At 40.5% G+C, this 26,400-nt stretch overlaps 1 protein-coding gene across 1 annotated transcript in view; it reads left to right on the top strand.

Annotated features, from left to right (window-relative positions):
- The first annotated feature begins 650 nt into the window (after positions 1 to 650).
- Positions 651 to 26,400, top strand: part of npr2 (natriuretic peptide receptor 2) — a 41,253-nt gene continuing 15,503 nt past the window's right edge. The window contains exons 1-10 of the mRNA XM_080847241.1: positions 651 to 1,315; positions 7,299 to 7,486; positions 9,748 to 9,861; positions 10,189 to 10,324; positions 11,345 to 11,439; positions 12,678 to 12,801; positions 18,020 to 18,104; positions 21,775 to 21,895; positions 24,527 to 24,601; positions 25,807 to 25,884. Coding sequence (XP_080703367.1) covers positions 733 to 1,315; positions 7,299 to 7,486; positions 9,748 to 9,861; positions 10,189 to 10,324; positions 11,345 to 11,439; positions 12,678 to 12,801; positions 18,020 to 18,104; positions 21,775 to 21,895; positions 24,527 to 24,601; positions 25,807 to 25,884 — 1,599 coding nt within the window. The 5' untranslated portion in view covers positions 651 to 732. The remainder of the gene's footprint in view (positions 1,316 to 7,298; positions 7,487 to 9,747; positions 9,862 to 10,188; positions 10,325 to 11,344; positions 11,440 to 12,677; positions 12,802 to 18,019; positions 18,105 to 21,774; positions 21,896 to 24,526; positions 24,602 to 25,806; positions 25,885 to 26,400) is intronic.

Genomic DNA, 26,400 nt, shown 5'->3' with positions numbered 1-26,400 from the left:
TCAAGTTGTCTGTTTTACTTCTACCTGGCTACCTGCAGATATTGTACATACTATGTAATGGCAACAATATTATACCTTATTCCTCATTATTCTAATCATAACCATGAGGGTCTTTCAAACCATTTCTTTGTCGGTAAATGCCATTCCGCAGCCTTTCGTTAATCTTCGTTTAAAAACTATTTTTGTGAAAGTAGTGTGATATGGCCCTGCAGTGTGTTTGTTTTTGCGAAATGCGACAGGGGGTGCTACTGTCTCGAGTGTCCCAGAAAACTGACATGACGTGTAGGGGGCCGAGCAGAGGGCTGTGCTGATTTAAGTTGTAGTCATCTAGATGGATGTTATCACAGACACACACTCTGGCTCAGAGGGGAGTCGAGCGTCAGTCCACGAGCAGCCTTCGGCAGGAAATTTCTCCTGTGGCATTTCTCTGGACACTTCTGGAGACCAGGGGAAGCAATACGGACGGACTTTCCCTCAAATTCACGTTTATTCTACGTTAAACAACGTTTAAAAGAGGCAAACATGTGATTTGGCTGCAAGTCGCCTAAGCACTTACCTGGTGTTTCCTTATTGTTTGATCTCTTGGATTTATTTTTTACATTTGCTGCCACAATGGGATACAAAAAGGAACTTGGATATTGGTTCTTTATGGTACTCTGTTACTCATTCATATCTAAGTATCGCGCAGATGTTGGACTTAATATCACAGTGGCAGTGATTCTTCCCAATAGTATGCGTTACGCTTGGGCACTGCCGAAGGTCGTCCCGGCAATCAGAATGGCGCACGAAAGTCTGCAGGAATACGGACTTCTGAAGGGACATACAATCAATCTCTTAAATTTTAGTACGGATGACCAGGATGGTGGCTGCTCGGAAAACACGGCTCAGATAATTGCTGTGGATACTAAACTTTACCACCAACCAGACGCTTTCTTTGGACCGGGGTGTGTGTATTCCGTAGCCTTAGTGGGAAGGTTTGCATCCCACTGGAAACTCCCACTGATAACTGCTGGAGGACTAGCATATGGTTTTGATGATGGAGAAGAGTTCAAAACGATAGTTCGGATGGGACCCACGACCACAAAAATTGGAGAATTCGCCACTTCTCTTCACGGGCAGTTTAACTGGACCACTCGAGCTGGTCTTATTTTCTACGACTTAAAACGTGACGACCGACCTCACTACTTTCAAATAGAGGGCATTTACCTAAACCTGCGCCAAGAACTGAACGTGACTGTAGAGGCATTTCCATACCAAGAACCAGGAAACTTCGATTATGATGAAATCGTTAAATTTATGAGAGAAAAGGCCAGAAGTAAGTCCCTCCATCATGGCTTCCCAGATGACCAAATTACGCACTACCCTATGTGTTTATGTGTGGTTGTATGTTATAGCGTAACGCAGTCATTACAAATATAGCGCCTTTTTAAATCGGCCACAGAAGTGGAAACAAAAAACTACGCATTAACTATTTCTCTATCATACTTACCCGATGTACTTATCTCATTCAGGCATTCTCAGACTCCTTGCAGATAATGTTCCACAGACATTACATATCTGAGGTGGCCTCTTGGGGCTCCTTGTAAATGAGGCTGGACAACAAACAGACTTGGTTTATAGCCCTGCGCCACCTGTGAGTTCGTCAGAGGGATATATTTTGGGGGAAAGGAGGGCCTTCTGTGGGTTATTTACAACTGCTCTGGGGTTTAGAATAGACTGTCATCAAAACATTCACTTTGCACAATGCACGCACAGAAGCCTTTTCAGCAGTAGCCTAATGGTAGAACAAACTATCAAGCGTTTACTGCGGCCCTACAAAATAGAAATAGTTGGCATTACAGGTATGTCCACGACGTTCATTCAAAGGTTTCTTAGTTTATCTGCGTACGAAGCTAAATTGAACAGTTATAACAGCTCCACAGCGAATTGTACTTCCCCAGCTAGCCAAGCGCGTAATGATCCAGTAACCAACTTTCTGTCGTACTAGCTATGTTTAATGAGCTGAGCAGTGTCGTAAGCATTGGTGGGTCACCGGGGTTAAGACTTAAGTAAATTAACCTTAATGTGAGATTTCGGATAGTGTGGAAATAAATTCGTTGGAGTCTACGTCCAGACAGGGAATTGTATTATGAATGTCGACTAATGAAAACTAATTAAAGGTAAATTACCCCTACCCTTTTATCTGAAAGCTTTGATTGAAATGTATGCTTAGACAAACGTCCCCCAACAGTCATCAACAATCATCTTTTGTGATAACACAGAAAACAAGATGTTAAAACACATTTCTCATTTATATGTGCAACTAGAAGTCTGCTATTTCTAAAGGCCCACCTTATCACACATTTATCTTTTGTGAATCAAGCTGTAGATTTGGATGTAATCTGGTTGCCTTTTTAAGATAAGGTCGATATGAACATACTACTCTGCCACTCACGAAAATGATTAGCTATTATATTATTTGTCTTGTTCATGTCTTGCCTATTTATTATATCTAATGTTTATATAACTGATTTGCCTGGTGAGTGAGTGTGTGTGTGTGTGTGTGTGTGTGTGTGTGTGTGTGTGTAATTACAATTACAAGACCTCTTTTAAGCATCTCATCATCACGTTACATGGCTGTTATAAAACAAATCAGCCAAAACACAAGAAGATAAGGCCTCATATACCAGCCATACAGGTGTGCTGTATTGGGCCTTATTGATGGGATGTCATAAGATAAGCAGATACTTAGCAGATAAGTAAAATGAATACTAGCCTAGCCATTTTGGAGGACAGAAATTTGACTATATTAGCAAAATGTTGAGATGATTATTTTCTTGAGATGAAAATGTCATAGTTGAATTATTAGGTTTACTAGAAAAAAATATCCATCCCCCATGGTCTGAGTTACCTGGTATTGTATACATGCACTGTTGGAGTAACAATAGGCTGAATGAAGTGATGTTTCTCAATATGCAACCAAACTGGACCTTTACATATTTCAGATTGTAGTCATACCATGGATAAATTGAACCAGTGTGTCTTAAAGTCACAGTCCCAGCAGTTGTCTACGGTTGTCCAGTTGTTGTATAGACAGAACCTGTAAACAGGGATTTATATTCTGCTTTAGTGCTGATTTCTTGCAGTTTATTGTGCTGTAGTGTCAAAGACATAGACATGTTACAGCATACATTGTTCCATCTGGCAATTCCCAAAAGAGTGCATGATCTGTGTTTATATTTGATAGCCATGTTCTGATATATTCTAGAGACAGACTGAAAATGGCCTCTATGAACTTCTATGAACAAAACATTTTGTCAATCTTGAAAAATGTTATGGCCTCTTTGGTCCTGATATTTGGGGGTTAGCGCAATATTTGATATAAAGAATTCATGTACTTCCATAATTTCAAAAACAATTATTTTTAAAATGATTATGTTTAAAACTATATGACTCTCAAATCATTGAATAGATTAAGGATTCCACTCTATTCGATCTAAATCCAATTCCCCTCTGAAAAACTATTACTGATGAATGTGGCATTGGCTGGTGTAAATGATCTCCATAGGCTTCATTGATGCATTTGATTGTAGGCTACAAGTTAGCCGCAAGCAATGACATAAGCAATAATGTTTTAATGGTTGGTAATTCAGGACAGGGAAACAAAGGTCTGCTTTTCTTAGCATTGCTGCCAAGACAGAATTAATTAATGCTTTGACAAAAGTTAGTGTAGCTTGCTGTTTAAAGCCACACCAAATGTTTTGCTTGGCGAAGGGATACGGCGCGATGGGTTTCCAGGGTCACACTAGGGTTGCAGTATGATTGCTCACTGCCTTTGGTTTGCTGGCGAGATGGTGATGAGGTTAAAATGCCGGTTCTTTGTTTAACTTCCATCAGTCGTGTTGCATGAGGATCTCACTGGAGCTAATTCTATTTGTAGTGAGGGCAGAGCACAAAAAAAGAGGATTGTATTTCTTCGCCTCATGTCCTCTTTGAAGGTGCAATGTGCTTTGACAGCATGTTCATACAAAGCAGTGGGAACCTTGTTGTGGCGAACCAGTCAACCACTTCCTTAGAGCAAGTCTGTTCGTTGGTAATATCTTGATATTTGAGACATAAAGACAAATTGCTAATGACTCACAGACACTGGAATTAGCCTATAGCCTGTAGAGTTTGTTATTATTTCTTATGATGAGGTGCACATGGTGGATTTTCACTGTTTGTATGATCATTTTAATGCAGCCTTGTATAAGCTCACAGGTATAAATACTGGCATGACTCTGCTTGTCCTGTTTATTTAAAGATGCCCTTACAGCTAATGACACACAGTTGTCTTAATATTTACCTAATTACCAGTCATTGAAGGTCTGATTTAAATCTCTACTCGCATGTAGAAGTACCAAGTCTCAACCAGAGAGTCTGTACAGGATGTGGGTACATTATACCTGCAAGAACAATCTCATCAACCTTTATGTTATTAAATAGCTTGTAGTTATTTTCAAATGGCAGTAATGAGTCTGTAAGCATAGCATTGCACTTAATTACCACTGACCTTTCCAATGACATGATTGGTCACCACATTTGATAACAGTCATTAGCCTGTCTGGGTAAAAATGTCTCTGTTGAGAAACTATTTAGAAACAGTGCTTAACTGCCAAGTCTATGGAGGCATGCACGCATGATGAACCATTTTCAAAAGAAAAAGGGCTCATCGAGGGTCCTTCACAAACTTCTTTCACATAAGGCCTCACAAAGTGTTGAGTGGAACCTTCAAGGATTGATCGAGTCGTAGATTTTGTCGTCAATGAAGTTTACATTAAAAGGTATGTTTTATTAGTTTGAGATGTAGTTAAGAGAAAATGTGTCTTAAATTGAGAACATTGAGCTGTTATACAATTCAGTGCTGGATGAGAAATTTGGTTAGAAACAAAACAGAGGAATGTTTGAGCTTCAATTTAGTGTCAAGATGGAAATTGATACCAGTTATGCAATAAAACAAATCCCAACTGATGCTATAAACCAAGTCGTATAACACTGCTAATTGGTGTTCCATCAGGAAATGCTGTAAAGCTTCCTTCTCTCTCCAGTATAAAATATGACTTTGTCTCTTTGACCCCCAGGTCGCACTAGTTAGTTGAACGGTTTGTCAGGGCTTGTTCAGGTTTTGGCACAGCATTCCACACATTTTTATCCAATGATGAGATCAACTTAAGATAACCTCCCTAGCCGTCACTGTTGCTACAGCTGTTAAAGCTTTTCCTGCAGCTTAACTTGCGGGAAATAATGACTCGCTCAGACTAACAGTCGGCCTAGCCAGAAGGATCCTGTGTATACACTATAGTTTAATAGGTAGTTGTAGGTAATTAAAAACAGGTAATTTCTGCATTATATACGGGCATTATGATTGGCTTAACTATTAATATAAATGGGCATTATGATCTGTCAAAAGCCTTATTGTTAAAGACTATTAACAAGTAATTGAAGACATTATTATACAGCTTCCTAAATTTTTAAAAGGGGAAAGTCATGTTGAAAAATGACTGACTAATCTAAAGAAAGGCAGTTTTAGAAGAGCTAATCTGTAAACTCCTGATGGCTTTGGATGCTTGGTGTGTGTTGGAGACCTACGGGAAGCAAATGTCAAGTAGCTGAGTGGAAGCGCGCATCAAGCTGTGTTTCTTCTTCTCCTCTTTCTTTCCGCTGGGGTGTGTGTCGATGTTTTTAAAAGCTCTGCAGCAGATGTGGCAAGGAGTGTGTGATCTGTGGGGCACGTGTGCGCGCACACACACACACGCACACACACACACACACAAACACACTATAAAAGACCTGACATAATTTCACACTCACAGGCAACCTTAATTAAATGGAAAGATGCTTCTTTGAAAAGCCCCCCATCTCAGCATGCGCTCTATAGCCTTTGGGGTCTGTGAGGCCAGGGCCGCCTCAACTTCCGTCAGCCCAGAAAATGCCTTCCGCAAGGTAATCCAGATGACATAGCTCTTAGATAGGGCTGCTGGAATGTACGTGGGACGGCAAGTTTTTTAGCAGACAAGGTTGTGATGAAATGGTTTGATGGAAAATGCAGACCCTCATGGAAGAGATGCAGTATTTGTTCAACTGTTATAATTGACCAAGCCTTTGAAATTTAAGGATGAAAAAAGCTAGAATTCTGTACAGGAAGGAATACATTTGTCGGGAATTCACATCATAGTTGACATCCATTACTAATTCAGCAATTCAGCACTCCAGTTTATGAAAGACAGGACTGCTTCAAAAGAACAGTGTTGAGATGAAAGACAAAAAAAAACTTAGAATAGAATTAAGATGGATTGTTTGCAGTCTGAACCAGCCACTAAGTGAAACAAAATGTTCTCAACAATTTGATGGGCTTTGTGTCAACCAAGCTCTAGCAGCCCCTTATAAATTCTATAACACAGGAGAACATTTTCCTTGCCTTTTTGTACATTTGTTTTGGAGGCGGTCCAGGAGACAGCAGGACTACTTGGCACGAGGCACTGCGAGAGCGATGTTGGAAGAGATGAGTGCTGGGGTCGACACAGCGGTCTGGCCTACAGACTCCACTCTCACACTTGAGGAAATGTCTGCTAACTAGGGAGGGAGGGAGTGTGTGTGTGAGTGTGTGTGTTGAGGTGGTGGTGGTGGGGGGGGTCTGGGTTAAGTTGGTGGGAGTGAGGCGAAGCCAGGGGGTGGGGGTGGCTGTGTTGTTGAGGACTCCACAGCTGGCAGAGGCCACACCGAAAAAAACACAACTAATGGAAATAATGCCTACAGCCATGCCTATGGAGTACAGGGGCAGCACGAAAACAGTGTGTGATTGTGATTCACACACACACAAACACAACAGCATCTAGACACATCCACGTCCAGACAACTACCCAGACGCACATTTTTTTTGTACAGCAAATTGTACCTTCATTTGCACGTACTGTAGTGCATACATGTTTAAACAGGCAGTAAGCATAACATAACATTATGTTTGCCAATCCACTGCAAAAGGACTCCCAGCTATACGCTTTCAAGAAAATCAAATAACAATTGACCCCTCTTGAACTACACTGACATGAAAAGCTGCAAGGCAGTTGATGATGTTTGCTAGTGTGGTACCATGCATGTTTTAATGATATATATCTCTGCTGTAATGAAAGGGGAGGAACAACTAAGGTTGTATGTAATTGAATTGTGTTTGTCAGTTGAAAAAAACACATAGAGGAATCTGGCGTGTGTGCACTTTTAAGGACATATTTTAATTTAATATTTTGTCCTCTCTCCCTGTCTGTCTCTTTCTGTTTCCACAGTTGTCTACATCTGTGGACCCCTTGATACCTTTCTTCTCATCATGAAGATGTTTCAAGAGGAGGAACCCCACCCTGAAGACTACGCCATCTTTTATTTGGATGTGTTTGGCGCAAGCTTAAAAAATGATGCGAAAATTCCCTGGAGCAATTCCTCCTTGGAAGAGATGGATCCAATCAATACTTTCAAGGTAATCACCCTGAAAAGCAGCTAAGGTCGCAAAGCCCTCAAACACAAACTGCAGCTCCCATTTGTGCGGTAAGCTCTTTCAGATATTAGTCAGATATTAGGGGAACTCCATTCAAGCTGCCTGAATACAAGTAAGGATGGATGACTCCTTGGTGCCAGACTACGGCTGAGTAAACCATCTTAACCACCATTAAATCATCAGGTTTTTAATATTTGGTTTGAGCAGAGTTGTTTTGAGTTAACCTTGCTTCAATGCGGGTGCTTCAACCATGAGGTGCCTAGTCTCTCTCTCTCTCTCTCTCTCTCTCTCTCTCTCTCTCTCTCTCTATATATATATATATATATATATATATATATCTGTCTCTCTATCTCTTTCTCTCTCTCTTGCAGGATGTGATTTGATTTTAAAATTAGACCCAATCACACGTCTGGCTCCATGCTGGCATAAATCATTTTCATATGGACTTACATACTTTCATATGGTCACAGAAAACAAATTACATGGTCCAAGTAATTGCACAAAATTAGCCTCTTAATTTCGATAAGAACAACTGCGCCAATATGAAGTGCTGAACATTATTCCTGCTCGCTCACAGAGATCTTAATGCCATAGATGAAACAAAAACCAAACAAGCAACTCAAAACAAACCGTGTGGGGAACAAACAAACATTTGTTTTTTTATCTTTTCGCTTTGATGTCTGCAACAAAAGCAACTGTAATGAGCTAAGCTATTTGCCGAGATCCCTTTTATGCTGCCTTCTAAAGCACCGAAAGGTGAGTAAAAGCTTTAGAAGTCTCTTGAAAGTCCATTTCCATCACAATTCAAGACTTTAATTGGCTTCAAATATGGAGAATCTCACCATTCGTCACTCCACTCGAGCCTTGTTTGGCTAATGCGTGTTTAGTAGTAAAAATAGAACTTTAGCCGAAACGTTGATAAATTGGAGTTGGGTGATGAATAAGCTGTTGTGTGATTAAGTGAAGTGTGGGGTTTTTCATTATCCTCAATTCATAATCCTGAGAGAGCTGCTGTATCTATCGACTGTCATCTGGCTTAAAACAGTTGGCCATAGACAGGTTGAAAGTGTAAAGACATCTATTCTGGATCAACCCATCAGAAAACATTTGCTCAGCAAAGCATCACATGGTGTTGAGCTACTGTTGTGGATAATTTCTTTAGTTAAGTATAAAATAGAGTCTCTTTAAGAAGATTCTGAGTATGGAGATTTTTAGAGAAGTAACATCTTTAATGAAAATCAACAAAAGGAGGCTGTCTTTGGAGAGTCTGATGTTAGTATAGTCTTAACTCTCCCGATAGTTTACTCCCATTTTCTTATGTCACATTGAGCATGGCCTATCATTAAGGGGGTCAACATCCCCCTAGCAACTTGCCACTATTATGGTAGGTTCTCGTTTCTTCATACTTCTGCAAATTATGACAGGTGATGTTATCTCGGTTATTGGGGGCGCAGCTTAAATTTTACGCCCACCATTTTGTGTAATGATTCTTCGCAGTTTTCTTGTTAATGCTCAAGCTTGCAAATGGCTGATATTAAATGTAGAAATAACATGAATATAACTATGTCACGACCAAAAAAAGAGACACTTCCAACCTCTGTTTTGGAAACACTCAACTTTGGATCAGACAGTTATGCAACAGTCGAGATCAATTACAAGCTGAAACAGGTTTTAATGCTTCTTGCCTCAGAGCATAAAGTAGACTTTTGTAGAAATGTATGAGCTTCTGAGAAGAGTTCTGCTAGTTTAGTGGATCCAGAGTGAACTTTATTGATAACATCTCAGTCTGTGAAAGTGAATATGTCTTACGTTCAGCCTACAATCAGGCTCCCATCAAACCATGCTGGGCCTGTTTTATACCAGTGTATTATAATATAGTTATATTTTCCTTGATGAAATAGAGAGAATGATTTCAACATTTTCCAAATATGGACTCCAAATAATGTGTTTATTGTTTTGAGTGGCCAGCATTTCATATGGGGGGATTTTTATCTCTTTTTGGATGGTGATGAAGGTCTTGGAATATTTTTCATCTGTTACTGCTTACGAACTTTGTAGTCACAGTACATCTTTTTTTGCAGGCCTTCACAACTGTGAATCTTCACAGACACTCAGCAGCTGAGATGGTTCAGTGATTGATTGTGGCATATTTCACATTGTAACAGCTCCTCTCCTTTTCCTTTGACTCCTTTTTTTCTGTTTCCTTCCTCCCTCTCTCTCTCCCTCTTTCTCTATCTCCTTAGTCTGTGTTCATCTTGACTTATAAAGAGCCAGATAACTCTGAGTATGTTAAATTCCAAACGGACTTCCATAAGAGAGCCAAGCAAGACTTCGGTGTCCAACTGGAACCCTCATTGGTAAGTTAAAAAAGACACCTGACATCAGGTGTGCCACTTTCACAGTTAGTTTAAACTGAGAGAAAAAACTGATAAGATTAATCTGTTTTCCGTTGACGTCCAACCATGACTTAAACTAAAACTTTAATGAAGAAAGCATGAAAAAAGGAAATTTCATGTATGATAAAGGACAACAGTTCAACAAGAACATGAACTGTGTAGGCCCATACTGACAGCTTTTGTTTTGGTATTGATGCTCAGTATCAACATATCAATCATAACTGACACAACCAATAACTTTGATTTCGGTGTAATGCTAAAAAATCAATCTCTCATTTCTTCCCCCAGGAAGACTTCATCGCAGGGTGTTTTTACGATGGCTTCATGCTTTACGCGAGGGCACTGGACGAGGTCTTAGCTGAAGGGGGCGCTCAGAACGACGGCCTCAGGATCATAGAAAAAATGCAAAACCGACAGACCTGGGGTGAGTCTTGCAGTCCGATCCCGTGACTATCGTGAGGAGACGCTAAAGTGCGTCCATTAGCGAATTTATCCCCTGTGCTTAGGGAAAAGAGACACGGCCAAATGGACGTTTCATGAACTAAAGAGGGAGTTCACCCTCCAGTCCAGTGTGAGTGATGTTTGAGAGTTCCTGGAAAGTGCCCTTGAGCTTCTGTGGTTTGGGCTGAGCGCTCCCTTACTCAAAGTCAGTCAACTACAGAGAAAGAGAGAGAGAGAGGGAGAGAGAAAGAGAGAAAAAAGAGAGAAAGAGGGTCATAGTTCCTTGTGATTCGAGTCAACATCTCAGGCAAATAAATCTGTTTCTGATACATGGTCCATCTGCTGTAGCATGGTGCTGGAAAGGACTCGTGCTTCAAGTTTAGGCCGTACAACTCGCAATTATCCCCAGAGCAGACGAGTCAGGAGGTCAGAGGTCAGAGCGGATTTGTCGAGGTGGGACAGCAAGGGCCCCACACGCCTCTCGTGACGTGATAGAAATGATAGGGTTGTATCAAGGTGATGTGTATGATTGAAATGGAGAAAATGCCTCAAAATGCAAGGCAGATGTAGTTCTTTTTGCCTGAAATGACTAGATGAAAATGTATAGATATTTCTCTGAATTTAACTGAATGTAAAGGTTTTATTGCTAATATTCTTATAGTCATTTTACTTACATACAAGGTAAAATCTTTAAATACTTGCTATTGGTACAGTACTCAAGTAGGGACATTACGGATTCATGTCTGTTTAGACTTGTTTACACAATGGAATTTTTTATTTGAATTTTATGGATCCTTATTGGAAAGTAGGTTGCTCAGATTTCTTCAGACTTGAATCTGCTGTAAAAAGAAGGCTCATTTGTCGGAACAGAAGATAAATAACACTGTGATACTTTTGTCTTAAAGAAATGCACCATCTTCGTTGTGATCATAGTCATAAGAAGACCTCCTCCTGATTTGTAATGCTTGACAGGGACTCACGCTGAGTGTCTTTTGTGTTGCAGGGGTCACAGGCCTGGTGAGCACAGACGAGAAAAACGACAGGAACACTGACTTCAGCCTGTGGGCCATGACAAATCAACAAACCGGACAGTATGGGGTAAAGGCTGTAGGCTAGCTTACTAACTTCACTGCGCTGTTCTCGTCTCTTCACTTGCTGGTTCTCATGCAACTTTTAGAGGCCGCAGCTACAAGTTTCTAAAACATTTCAGAATGTGCCATAGTTGTCTGTAATCCTTCAGATTTTGATCTTAGAACTTGTTTTATGAAAAAAGGACCATTTTTCTGTGAAACATGGAAAATGAATCACAAAAATGAAGAGTGAATGCCGCATGTTTAGAATACCAGTGTAACTCATTCCGTATGTCTTCTTTTCCAAAAATGCAGTGACTGTGGCCTTGGCAGTGTCTCTTTTCATACCAAATTATGTGTAGATTTAAAAAACCTATTTCTGATTAGTTCTTTGTCATACGGACCATTAGAAGCAAATGTTAAACAGCTTGTTTCGATTGTGCAGAGCCCCTTTTTTTCAAACCCCAAGCATTCTGATTCCCTCACTCATCCTAACATGTCCCCTTAAAATAACTTCATATGAGTACATCTGTAGCTGATTAAACATGAAGAAGAAGACAGAAAATCAAACAAATAAACAAAGACAAAAAGACAGACACCTTATTCAAATCTGCAGACCCTTAGAGCTACCACACAGCTACCAAGGAGCAGAGATGCCTCAAGACACATTTTTGCTGGAAGGTTCCACCATGACCTCCGACCTCTCCAGGGGGGGTGGAGGAGATGAAGTGAATTGACTTTCTCCAGCTGGGAGTCGTGTGTGTGATATCCCTCGTAACGTCTCTGGGAGACAAGGGAAGCCATTGAAGCGACTCACAGCGTTGCAGACCTCAGCTTATGAATACCTCTGGCTTATTAAACACACTCGAAGAGGAAGTGTGTGTGTGTGTGTGTGTGGGGGGGGGGACATTCACGGCAGGGAAAGAACAATGTGGCCCCCGCCACTGCTGCCATAATTTTCAAAGTCTGTGTACAGATGTTGAAAAGCCTCCTTCCACCAGAGCTGTTGTTTCTTATGTGGAATCAATCAATTTCACTCAGGCAGGGACTTGCTGAGGTGTTACAGATTTAACCTGGGGTGGGGGCAAAGAAGTCACATGTATTTACCCCTCGTTGGTGACATTTTGCTTCTTTGAAACAGGGAATCATGATTTCTTTAGTCAACCAATACAAACATTTTCTACAAGCATTTGTATTTCCCCATAACCCAAAACCAGCACACTGATATTACAAGTGTGCCCTGTGTTTTTTTTCTTTTCTTTCTAGATTGTGGCTCACTACAATGGAACAAATAAGGAAATAGTGTGGTCGTCAAGCGAGAAGATCCAATGGCCTAAAGGGAAGCCACCCTTGGATGAACCAACCTGTGTGTTCACTCCCTGCCATGACGGTATGTGTTTCCAGCCTGCCACTGACCAAGCCAAGCCAACTCACCTTGGGTTTGTGTGTTTGTGTGTGAGCTCATCACTGGATAGATGTCATTAAAGGTGTAATCGTCAATCCTGACCAAAGGCTGTTGATATTTGAGCTAAACAGCCAATCGATTGCAAATCTCCTCTCTATCAGTAAGTTTACATGATAGCATTTATCCGATTATGGCTTTAGTCAGAGTTTGCTTTCCATGGCGGGGAAACTGCTATTATCGCAAAGTACATAGCAGTGAAAAATTCGAATCATTTGCCGCGTCTGTTCAAAGCAAATGTGGAATGTTTACAAGCGGGCACCTGCTACTGTTGATTATACAGTAAATAAGTTGTGAAACGAAACAAAAACACATCACAGTTAAAGTTGTATTAGTATTGATTGATTCACATCGTGAACTAACAAGTGGTGGAAAAGTAAAATTAAAATATTTGTTCGTGAATTAGAGCGTTCTGTCCAAAACAGTCGCAGTCAACCTTTTTCTAATGTCAACACATTGGTAAAGGCTACCACATAACTATCATCTGAAATATCACGATATGTCGAAAAAAAACTTTGATCTAAACAGAATATTCAGTATGGAATGGGAATAGATCAGAGCAGTATATTTGATTGCGTTTGACACATATGCCCTGATTGCTGTGTGCAGGTGAAGTTTCCTGTGAAAATGGGATAGTATTCACTCCATGAATTCAACTGCCATCTGAACATCCTTATACTACATGTTTAAGGAGGGTTTGTAAAGGTGCTCATATCTATTCGGGCCTCTTGTGTTATGTTTGTCCATAATCAACAAGAATAAGCTTGTGAGACACTGCAGGATATTCATAAAAAACAGACAAAACTTTGCTGTTAGCCATTTCTGATATGCAGTTGCTATTTAGATACTAAACTTATATAGCGCGCGTTCTCCGATAAACAACCAATTCCGATCGAGTTATCTTGGGGTGTAAATCGGAGTTTAGTCGGAGCTCAAAAATTTGAATATTGGTGGTTACATGAAATGGATCTTGGATTTAAATAGGATAAAGCCAGAAATTCGGATACATGTAACCGCAGTGTATGTCTCTGAAGCAACAATAGTCCCTTGTTGTTGATTGGCTGGAATTGTGTATGGCTTGGTCTGAGACACTTTGTTTGTTTACTATTTACAGAGCTAGGACTGTATAAACACTACAGTGACACACACAAAATGTGAGGAGAAATGAGATACATTTGACAAAAAGTGTAATAATGTGCTTGACTTTGGATTTGTGCTGTATGGCATCTCTTGCTGTGAATAATCTGTGTGTGTGTGTGTGTGTGTGTGTGTGTGTGTGTGTGTTCTCTTGGAAACAAGGTTACGGCCTTGACAGTGCTAGCACAATACCAGTTGAGGTGCTAGAGTTTATTTTTAAACAAAATGTATTAAGTCTTTACTATGTTTATCTAATACAGCTTCTTTTAATTGAGAATATGTCTGATAAGAGGTTGCAAATGGCACAGACATTGTCAGCCCTTGGTCTTTTGGATGTGGAAGTGGAATGGAAGGGTAAAATAAGGAGAAACTTCACAAAATGGGTAAAATCATGGATACTACAGCGACGGGCTTGCTTTCCCAAACCTGTGTGGAGAGCTGGAGATAAATGAATTAAGAAGTTTTTGCTTTGCTCTTTCCAATCAGAGTGATCTCTCTCACTGACATGCTCCACAGGCTCAGCATGCTCAATCGGCCGAAAAGCCACTGCTAGGGGTCCGGCTTGAGCCAATGTGCGGGATACACTGCAAAAACTAGGACCACAGACGCTCACCAGTGGCCACACATTCAGTGGTGGAATGTAACAAAGTATTTTTACTTTGTTACTGTTCTTAAGTCAATTTGTACGTATCTGTACTTTACTCAAGTAAAAATAATAGTGCATACTTTTTACTTTTACTCCATTACATTTTGCAGCTATTATCTATACTTTTACTTCGCTACATTTCTACAATATTAACTACTTACTAACCGAGAGTGAGGTCATGCAGGGAAATATCAGACTGAGGCTGTAACGTATCTACCAAGCAATAGCGAGGTTGATATTGCAAAGCCGAAGTCTGATATTTCCCTTCATGACCTAACGGTCGAGGTTAGTAGGTTGTTTATTATATGGCATTAACTTTCTAACTTCAGGTTACAATGATCAATAGAAAACGGACAACAGGGCTCAGCTTAAATGGCTTTAATTTACAGTTAAAAACAAGTGATTCAAACTATAGTAGTCTAGTCTTCATCATCACTTTCAATAACACATTTTCGCTGCTTCTGAATTGTACTGACCTGTACTAAGTCCTATAAAGTAATACCCGATATCAAAATGTCTGTGAGTTCTTGAGTCTTTATTCTTTAACTGTCATGGTACATTCAACTGGTTTCTTGTTCACAGATAATTTCATAATGGGAGTCCTGATTCTATCAGTACTAAACATTACATGAATTTCCTCATGGCTGTTGATGTCTTTTAATATCGCTATTTTTTTAAGATGACGTCACTGGAGGGCAATAATAATACTTATCAGACCGGCAGACCGGCGAGGAGGTCAATATGCGGCTGGCATGACTACCCATTAGCCAATCAGACTGCTCGTACTGTCGTTGCCATATAATAAGTGTTGTTACTCGTTACATTTTATGAACACAGTTTTGCCAAAATTTTGCCTACACAAAACTGTGGATTGCGTTGCTATTTTGGAAGTTTAAACCAATGAGGTGGCTCTATCAACTCCAATGATACTAGAGTGCGCGTTTGGCAGCAGCACTAGCGGTAGCTTTGCCTGTTATACCTGAACATTCAACAGACCTTACTTACTGCCTATTCAACATGGATCCAGAGTCGGTCTGAACTGAGCCCTTTGATATGAGCCACCCTTGGCCCTCTTTAAAAGATATGTTTGAGTTCAAGGTAAATTTAAAAGTAAGTACTTTTTAATTTTACTTAGGTAGGATTGTTGATGTAGTACTTTTACTTTTACTTTTATTTTCCTGGGTACCTGTACTTTTACTTAAGTACTAAACTTCAGTACTTCCTCCACCACTGCCGACATTGGCTGATTGCCGACCGCCGGCCTGGTGTGTCACAGTCTATAGGGATCAGATTAATTAGCCTAATCTTTTAAAGTGACTGAAATGTAAAAACACTTTGAGCTGCATTCTGTAAAGCACTTGGTACTATATAAATAAAACATACTGAGTTCATACTGTGCCTCTGGCTTTCCCATGGGTGGGGGAATGGCATAAGTTGTATTTATGAACTGTGCCAAGCATCTTGACAGAATATATACTAGTCATTATGAAATCAAATGTTAAGAAACAAAGAAAGATCTTTAAGAGAAAACTGAAGAACTCCTATGCGTCTACACGATATTTTGGCTTTTATGGAGATCCCCTGTAGACAGCCGAACAGGAGCATTAGAGATATCAAAGCGATCACAATGGCCTCTGTGTGACAACAAATAGCAGTTGTACAGCTGATTTGCATTGTTTCAGTTATGTACTGATGCATTCAGTCATTTCGAGAAATATTTTTTGGGGAAACAGATGTCCAAAAGACGGTATGGACAAGAAATTGTAAGTAAATTGTAATGTTGAATGTTGAGTTACCATTGGTTGCAACCAAATATTTCACTGTCAAGGCAGAATGCAATATTGTCAAAAAATGTACAAACTTAAAGGCACAGCACTGATCTACATCTAAGAGCTTTTACAACAAAGTGCCTCTGAACATTCCAGCATATTTCATACACCTTATATCTTTTCTTAAAGGGCTGTTTTTCTACATTTGTTTACGTTTTGTCGAATCCCCCTCGTTTCCAGTGGAAATGACCCGGTGTTTTTACCTGAATTTTTGAAGCTGAGTGATCCTGCTTTCACGTGGCAGCACAATGGCCTTGCGAAAGACAGAAAGAAAGAAAGAAAGTAACAAGCATAGGACGCGAAGAGGAGATAATGAGAGATGCTCTTCTTTGTGTTTGGGAGCCTACCCATAGTAATTATCTCCAGCCTTTTCTCACAGTGCGCGTCTCCGACTGACGGCGCATTCACAAACCGCCGCATGACTTCTCTCTCGGCGAGGGGGAAACACACACTCTCTTTCTCTCTCTCTCTCTTCCTTGCTCTCTTTGAAACTAGATTTTTTTGTGGGAGAGTAATCTGTTCATACCATAGTAATACAATTTAAGAAATTAAGCCATTCCTCAAGATGAATATATTCTAAATCAAATTGCTGGATGATACTTTTACCTGGATTTGTCTGCATAAATAAAACTGTTATTGTTCAGTCTGTATGGGACTGGAAATATATTCCCAAAATGTTGTGTCAGCCAAGCTACAGTGTGTGTTACATGCTGAAATGAAGGGGGGGGGGGGGGGGGGGGGGGGGGCTTGTGAGTAATACAATATTTTGGCTGGATGCTCACTGAAAAATAAGTGTAAATGGTTGTCAATCACCCAGAGTGTAACTGAATGAAGATGACATTCAAATCAGTCTAGATCTTCATGGTCTTTGCTGTTAGCCCAACAAATGGGTTCTCATCCTGCATGAAGCCTCCGTTCTTGAAAAAACACGGAATGATCTTGAAAGCCACCTCAGAGACATTCTGCACACAGGCTTTCGCATCTAATATTCGTATGCATCGTATCTAATATCAAAAACACTTCTCTCATGTTCCCTCACTAAATATATATTTGAAGGAACTAGGCTGGAAAACCAGAGACTAAGGTCTTGTTTGATATCAGTCAGTGATATTTTAAAGGGCGCAATCTCCACATTTTGTACATCAAAAGATGGCAGGAAAGCTAAAATAATAGCAACATGTCCTCTGACATCAAATTCTTTTTTTTTCGCAGGAAAGTAATTATTATAAGATAATATAAGGTTATATATAAAATATAAAACCTTGCAATGACACCAGCAGATGCCATGATAATGTCAATCACTTACTGACATAGGGGTTGTGAAAAAGCATATTATCATACCTGATGAAATCTGTACTTAATCTCTGCTTTGTATGCTTCTGTCCCCCTTGGGGTTTAGATGTAATAAAGGGAATAGAACATTAGAACCAAACCCAAAGGATGCCTGCTGATTCACTGATCTAATTTGGAGCCTCAGAAAAGCTATTGAGGGATGTGTGACAATAAGATGAAAAGAATGTGCTTCTTCTTTCAGGCCAGCTCCCGGTTCTTGGAATCGTTGCTGTCGGTTCCGGCCTGGCCCTCATCATCTTCGGAATATCAAGTTTTCTCATTTACAGGTATGTTCCTTTATGGAAAGCTCACACTTTCTTTCACAATCTCACACAGAGGGGGGGGGGGGGGGGGGGGGGGTTAGAACAACTACACTAAATATGGAAAATACCAAGGAGTTCAAGGCTTTTCTAGACAGGATTTATGTGCAGAGAAGCTATAGGTGCCAAGAAGGAATTAAAATGATTGTTGCCACAGCAACCGCTCAGCAGGTCATGTTTGATTCCTGAAATTTTGTCTCAGCCGTTGCCAAGGTGAACTCAGGCATGAGAAATGCCTTACCATTTGCTTCGAGACCCTCATCTGGCCATTTTTTTTGTTTGTTTTTATCTATTTTAGTCTCATTTTGTCTTTAACCATTATGAAGGGACACTTTTGTCTGAAGTTTCTTCATATTTATTTAGGGGAACGTCCAACTTTGAAGTTGCCGTCGTATGACTGGTGTTTGTGCCAGCCACTTCGTTTTAGACCATTTTTTTGGGGCGGAAAAATGTTTATCCTTACTCATCTCCTCTATTGTAAATATTGTACCCTCACTATGAGTCGCATTAAGCAAATATTGATTTAACCTTTTTTTCCCTCTTAGCCCTTAGACTAAATATTGTAGTTGCCGTTTTACTGTTAGTACATTTTCATTCTAAGATGATACGACATGACACAAAATGTCATGGAGTCCTGTATCTCGTAGTATCACTGAGATGATCCCCAAAGCTGCCATGACACATTTAACATGGCTTTCCATTGAGCACTGAATTTGCTCCCATGCTTAATCAAGTCTACCACATAAACATAACCTCAAAGACTATTTTCAGTAGGCATTAGCCTTCAACAACATGATGATTCATACTGCACCATATGTGTGATGTTGCAAGAACAGTTACTTCTAGCATGAAGCGGAGAATAAGCATCTATTTGCATACAAATCTAAATGTATTATTTAAAATGGTGGTCTCTCAGACTAAGAGAGGTTCTTTGTCACTATGCAACAGGCTCATTTTCTTTTGAAGCACACATTTATTCAATGCACATTTTGCAGCTTTAGCTATATAGCATGATTAGCGCTGGCTGGATTTGGGTAAACATGGACTCCGTTAGACCTTCCCTTCAGTGTGTGGCCAGCCCAGAGCTATGCAGTTTAAGGCGAAGGGGGTGGGGTGAGCGGGGAGAATCCAACGAAGGTATTCACATATGGTATTCATGAAACAATAGATCTAGTGTGAAGCGCCACACGTTTCACCATAGACCTGCCAGTGCCTTCAGAATGAGAGCCTTTAAATAGAGAAGTGTGTGTGTGTGTGTGTGTGTGTGTGTGTGTGTGTGTGTGTGTGTGTGTGTGTGTCAAGGAATTAGTTTAATGGAGTTTCCTGCCCTGCAAGGTTTTGCTTACTACCCAGTGATGATATGACATTTCCATTACTGCTTTTCGAGAACCTGAGTGTTTCTGAGGAAAACAACATCTGAGTCACTCAGAATCAATTATGTGTTCACTTTATTCATCTCTCATTGGATAGTAAAATACAATTCTGTCATCCCTGTATACATCAGATTCCTACATTCAGATCAAAATGTCATACAATTCTCAATTTGATTGACCTATTACAAAAGTCCAAGAGACTGACAATGTGCTCTGTGGCTAATTTCAGCACATTCACAATGATGAAAGAAAAGTGATGCAGGCTGATGTTCATTTTCCCAATTCAAGTTATTAGAAAATAAAAAAAATGAATAAATAAAGTTACCATTGACTACTCAGTTGCACTGAATTTTAACAATCTTCACTTCACAAAACTAATAAAGGAAAGTTGTGTTGTGCCTTTTCTGAGAGCTGAAACTGACATGCAACAAGTACCCATCTCTGCCATGTCATGCACAACAGTGGGTGTAGGTCTGTGAGTATCTGACATGCCAATGAAAAATGTTATATGGTGTCAGAAAACAGAGACAGAACAGAATCAACAGTGCATTGAACACTGGCAGGTAGCGATTGTTAGTTACGCTACAGCAGGTCTGACTTAGGAATCACACACCCTCACACACACACACACACACACACACACACACACACTCACACATTCACATACACACACACACACACACTCGCACACACGCACACACAAACACTCACACACACACACACACACACACAAACACACTCACACAGATGAAATCTGAAAGACTGAAATCCCCGTTTCTCCAGTGTTAAGGGCCTGCCATGGTTTTTCCAACAGTTTGACTTCAACGTGCGCCTTAGAAAAACAAATAATAGAGCCTCATTTAGGGGCCGGGCAGGATAGCTGAAAAGTAGGAGCCCAAAATTCAGCGCCCAAAATGCAAACGTTGCAATATTCAAGCATTGCCATCTGGAAGTGTTTTACACCTTTTAGATTGTTATGGAATGTGTGAGCTTTCCTTTTTCCCATTTCAAATACATCAAACTAATAAAGATCACCTCCCGTTAGACTTTCCTAACATTTAAGTTGTGCTTCGCTATTTAAAAAAAAAAATATATATATATATTTTTTTTTTTCCCTTTTTGTGTACTTTTCGCTACAAATAGTGGATGTTGAGAAATACCAGGTCCGCAGAGATATGGTCCAGATGTGTTGATTCAGTTGGAAGTCGCTTGCATATTTATTCACATTGCTCACGGGCTGCCAGATCGACTTATGTTTAAAAATAACACCAGAGGGAAAGAGTGAGACATAAGTGACCTGAAAATTGCAGACTTTATTAAGCGTGTCAAGGGTAAAGTTAATGTTTTTTCGCCATGATTGCAGTTATGGCACATCTCATCTGTTACTCTTCTCTCGACACGTTGTCATATTTGGAAGGAATGCCTCATCAACTCTCAGTGAACTCCTCTGGCTCGAACTCCTTGGAATTGGTCGCAAGTTAACAGTTTGATGTACTTCGAGAGGAACGTTTAATTTCTGTAAAGACATGTAGAAGCAGGGAGATGTCTTTGATTTGTTTTGAAATCCTCTTGTCGTATGCGGTGGGGTTTTTTCATTCTGTTCTAGGGCTTTTGACGCCAAGGCTTTCAATCACAGGTGTCAGAAAGTGAATACTGAGTGCTCGAGTCAGTTCCACTGTGCATCCATAGTCCATAGCATTATAAAAATGGACCCTTGATCATTAGGTGTGGATTATCCCATCAAATCAGTTTCAGAAACTCTGGTCCATGTAATAATAATAAGTGGCCGTGAGGTCTCTGGATAATGATGCTGTGTTAAAAGTTATTATTAAAAGAGATTGCTGAGGAGTTTAGGAGGTCAGTTATTACATCCATATACAGTATAACTTGAGCATGGTTACTAGCCAGAGATACAAAGGTAGAGGATCTGCTAAAGTTTAAGTGTTAGACTGTTGAAAAGGTAAACAGCTCTCTAAATGTACTTGGTAAAGATAGTTCAGTTGCATTTTGTGCAAAACATGACAAACTCCATAACTTATCTTCACTCAAGGCTTCATCAAAACTTGTTTTTATTAGTTACGTATTCTAGAAACTGAGCCCATGTTTGACCAGCTGACTTACAGGAACTACTGAAATAAATCTTCCAGAGCGACCACCGCAACGTCAACGTGAAATTCCCGTTGTTTTGGGAGCCCTTAGTGTGTCCCTCTGCTTTGTTGTTGGAACTTGCCAATCTAAAACCCATTTTTTTTAATCTTTTAAAGGAAACTGAAGCTGGAGAAGGAGTTGGCAGGAATGTTTTGGAGGATTCGATGGGAAGACCTCCAATTCGAAAGTCCCAGCAAATACCACAAGCGCGCTGGCAGCCGACTCACTCTCTCGCAGGTTGGAGCAATTGCGTTCTTGTACGAGCCCATGGCAAAACTGTGCTGTGATGTGTGTTTTACTCTCAGCGGATTTAAACTGTGGCACTGCAGTCTGCTCTATCTTCTCACAACTACTCATTCACTTTGTTTGAGTGCTATGTTTATACTGCCAGAAAGCTATCGGGAAAAAAAGGATCCCCTTTGAATCCTGCTTGTGATAAAAACCAGCTCTGGCTCTCTGACTGATCTGTTGGCCGCTGCTGTTTCCTGATTGAGTCTTACCTAACTAATCCAGAGGCATTTGGCTTGTACTGCTTTTAGACTTGCAGGTCACCTCATTGTGATACAAACAGACAAGAATTAAATGCAAAAAAGTTTTGAAAAAAGGAGAAGATAATTTGATCTGACACTTTCATTTGTATTGCGTTTTACTCCAGTTCAAAATGAATTCCCTTGTGAGTAAGTAACTAATAAAATGGAGGCAGTAGTTTACGACGCATTTTGTCCTTATCAACTTCCTGAGGTTCATCTGAGGAGATGGCCTGTGTATGACTTTAGAAATGCACATGTATTTGGCCTCTATACAGCAAGGAAAAAACTCAGAGCCAAGTTTATTACGGTATCAAACCAAATATTTTACTTGGGTTGAATGGGACTTTTGTCATTACATTTGAATGCCTTGTCATTCAAGTGAAGCTTAAAGTTATGAAGACATACTGGTTTAAACATATTGAAACAAATCTTAAACACGGCCCATTTTAAACACTGTTTTTTTGGCTGAAATACTTCTTCATGCCTTCTGTATCTTTCCCATAGTTTTCTTTCTGTGCTAAATAATGATTATAATGATTTCCAGAGGCTCATTTTCAGCCATTTACCTAAAAAAAAAAAGTGGCGAGTTCTATAAATAGCTGTGGTTTGTTTTCTTTTCTAAGTCTAGTCCAGTTTGCTCACTGTGCGCACACGTTTGAGTGTACTCATTGTTAAGTCAGATCAAGTTCACATGACAGCGCTGTGCTGCCCTAAACACCTTTGTGTTTGCTTTACTGTCTGTGCCTCAGAGGCGCTATTAAGAGCGCCTATTTCCTTTGACCTACTCTGGTGTTTATGCCAAAAGGGAGAATCACAAGAGACGCACAATTTTCTAGTCAAAAACACCCCCTGTATAATTACGTGACCAGGTCTTCATTCCTAGTACAGCAAATGGCTGAGAGTGTGGACTTCTGAAAGCAAATATTTTAAAAATCGAATGTGTATAATCCTAATATGTGTTACATTCCGAGAATCCAATCCTTTAGGTAAGAAAACACTGTTGAAATGGCACACATTCCTGGGCACACACATATAAGAAAACATACGCACACACACACACACACAACACACACACACACACACACACACACACACACACACACACACACACACACACACACACACACACACACACACACACACAAACACACACTCACACACACACACACACACACACTCACACACCCTTTGGCCCTTTAGTCACACCTGCACTCAGTTAAACACAGACAAAACTAAAACACTTGGGTGAGACAGCCTTTGGGATGTGCAGAATGTACCTCAATACCTCAACATTAAGGGAGAAAATGGATATAGTGGATATAGCATCTTCACACACAAACCACCACACACCAAGAGGGACTGGAGACACACATGGAGACAGAGCTCATATGGGATGCAGGACTAGCAGATAGTTGCCAGTGGAGTCCCAATCTGTTCCAGGGTCAGTTGCTTTATACACGGCTAGTCAGCAGATGTGTGCCTGCTTTATGCTTAATGCATTCAAGAGAGGAGAGGCGTTCCGTCAAGAAACTGTAATTTGGGGGTTTGTGAGTCTGTTCTCTCTCAGAATTCCAATGAGTTCTGATCCAGCAATTGAATCGGAATTCTGAATAATTTGTAGAACCACTTTTTTGTTGTTGTAACGTATAAATGAATGTGGAGGGAATCAAGGAAGACAGGTCCAGATCTCTTTTCGGTTCACTCATGCTTTCTTGAGCACTTGCCAGGCAGTTTATTAAAGGTAGCTGCAGACTATGAAATGATTGTTCAAATAAAGCTCACATCTGGCACAAGGATCTCCAAATAAGTCTCTCCGTCTTGTTCCTAGCATGAGATGTCTGCATTTACACTCACACATACGTGTCTCTCTCTCTCTTTTTCTCTTTCTATCTTTCTCTTTCTTTTTGTCTTTTACAACAACACACACATACACACATACAGATATACATACAGACATTGGGACAATTTCCATGGTCTAGTGTAGATTTATACAGTTTGAAGGTTGCAACATTTTAATGGTGAATTTCATTATCATTTAAATGTGTCCTTACATCAGCCACTCATAGAAATAAACAGTTTTAATCAGCCACTGTTAATGTTTACTTTTGATGTAGAATACATATGAATATATACAGTATGCTAATCCAATAAGAAATAATCTGATATAAAAGTTGCACAACAGTCCTTAGATAGGAATTCTGAACACTTCAAATCAGCAATGAATTAAAAAAGGGTGTTTCCAGGCTTTGTCTCCTTGATAGTTTTGAACACCTTTGGATGTCTTTGTTTTGTGCTGTTTTGTCTGCCAAGTCTGACTGAGTGTGTTTGTGCTTTGTAGAGGGGTTCCAGCTATGGCTCTTTGATAACTGCGCATGGAAAATATCAGCTATTTGCAAAAACTGGCTATTTTAAGGTAAGACTGGGTTCCTCTTACATTCTTTCTCTCTTTCTCTCTCTCTCTCTCACGCAGTCTTTCTCACTGTCTTTCCCCGCACTCCCTCACACCCACACACATGCACAGGCAATGGAGAAGCGAGGAAGAGAGAGTGGGCGAACAGCTTTCTCTTTTTCTTTCTCATATCCCTCCCTCCCGCTCCCGCTCCCGCTCCACACAGTCATACACACAGAATGAGAAGCATCACAGCAGTGGTTACAGAAAGGCCTTGCGTGTGCTTGTTTTTAAGAGATTAATGGGAGATTTTCTGACGATGAATGTCAACCTTTTAAAAAATGTCAAAAAGCGTAATGCCACTGCTCCACATTTTCCTGGGTTTATTTTCCCACCTATTCTGTGTAAACATCGCCCAGCGAGCTGCAGCACTTAAACGGCTTCACCTTGAGAATCTGCTGAGCCAATAGGCATTATTAAGCTTTCCTTCCTCCCTCATTGTGATTAGCATCTGTACTCCACAAGCTAAGTCAACTGGTCTGTGAAGGCTAGTAGCGCCAAGAGTGTGAGTGAGGCAGGGACCAGCATCCGCAAGATTTTCAGACCGCTAGTGGCATAGCGGTAACTGTAAATGCTCTCATGCACTTTGGGTCTTGTTTGAAGGACTCAGCCTACATGTCATTACTGCTGTCCATCTGGTCATCGGCAGCGGCCGCCATCGGTTTCCCTTCAGCTCATTACTTTGGGAACAGCCTTGGTGATCTGCCGGGGACTTATCAAAGAGACTGTCTAACCTCCAGGTGACTGGGAGAGAGGCTCTGCACCTGGCCTGGCGCAAGGGGCACTTCATTAAATGTGCTTTTAGTAAATAAGAGAGATGGTTGCTGGGGACAGGAGTGGGGCACTCAGTCAGGATGTGCAGCTGCTTTTAGTGTCCTTCTGCAAATTTTCCTTGTTTTTGAGAGTCTGTGTGTGTGTGTGTGTGTGTGTGAGAGAGAGAGAGTAGGTGTGAGAGAGTTTGTGTGTATGCCTGTGTGTCATGAGTATGTGTCTGGAAAAGAGTAAGCAAGTTAGCGTGTGTGTGTGTGTGTGTGTGTGTGTGTGTGTGTGTGTGTGTGTGTGTGTGTGTGTGTGTGTGTGTGTGTGTGTGTGTATTTGCAGTTCCCTTCCATGTATTTTCAGCCAAACCTAGATGAATGTGAAAATATAACTTGCTCTTTTCAACACAGGGCAACCTGGTAGCCATCAAGCATGTGAACAAGAAGAGGATTGATCTGACCAGACAAGTGCTGTTTGAGTTAAAACATGTGAGTCTGCAAATTTGTCTCATGGGTTAAGTTTGTACACGTGTTTTCATGCATTTCACTGAGTGTGTGTGTGTGTGTGTGTGTGTGTGTGTGTGTGTGTGTGTGTGTTAGGGTTTTTGTGTGTTTGTGCATTTATGTTGTGTGTATCTGCACATACACATGTCAATGTCATTTCACTTACTGTATATTTGTGTTTATGCACCTAAGTGTACACCTGGGAATGGATCTTTTCTTTGTGATGGTGTGCCAATGTATGTTTACATGTGTGTGTGTCTTTGTGGGCACGTGTATGTGTGTGTTTGTGTGTGTGCGTTTGGATTTTATAAGTGTGTGTGTGTGTGTGTGTGTGTGTGTGTGTGTGTGTGTGTGTGTGTGTGTGTGTGTGTGTAGCCAAGCAGGCTGGCTGTTTATAGCCTCTCTGCTGTGCCTCTCTCTGAGGTGGGGGTGGAGGAAGAGAGTGAGGTAATATGCCTGCACTTTTTACAAGGTGTTTCAAAGAGGAGCCTCTCAAACAGG

This window comes from Sprattus sprattus (assembly GCF_963457725.1).
Source record: "Sprattus sprattus genome assembly, chromosome: 11".
Taxonomy (NCBI): domain Eukaryota; kingdom Metazoa; phylum Chordata; class Actinopteri; order Clupeiformes; family Clupeidae; genus Sprattus; species Sprattus sprattus.
Note: the sequence above shows the minus strand (reverse complement) of the source record. Positions and strands in the feature narration are given on the sequence as shown.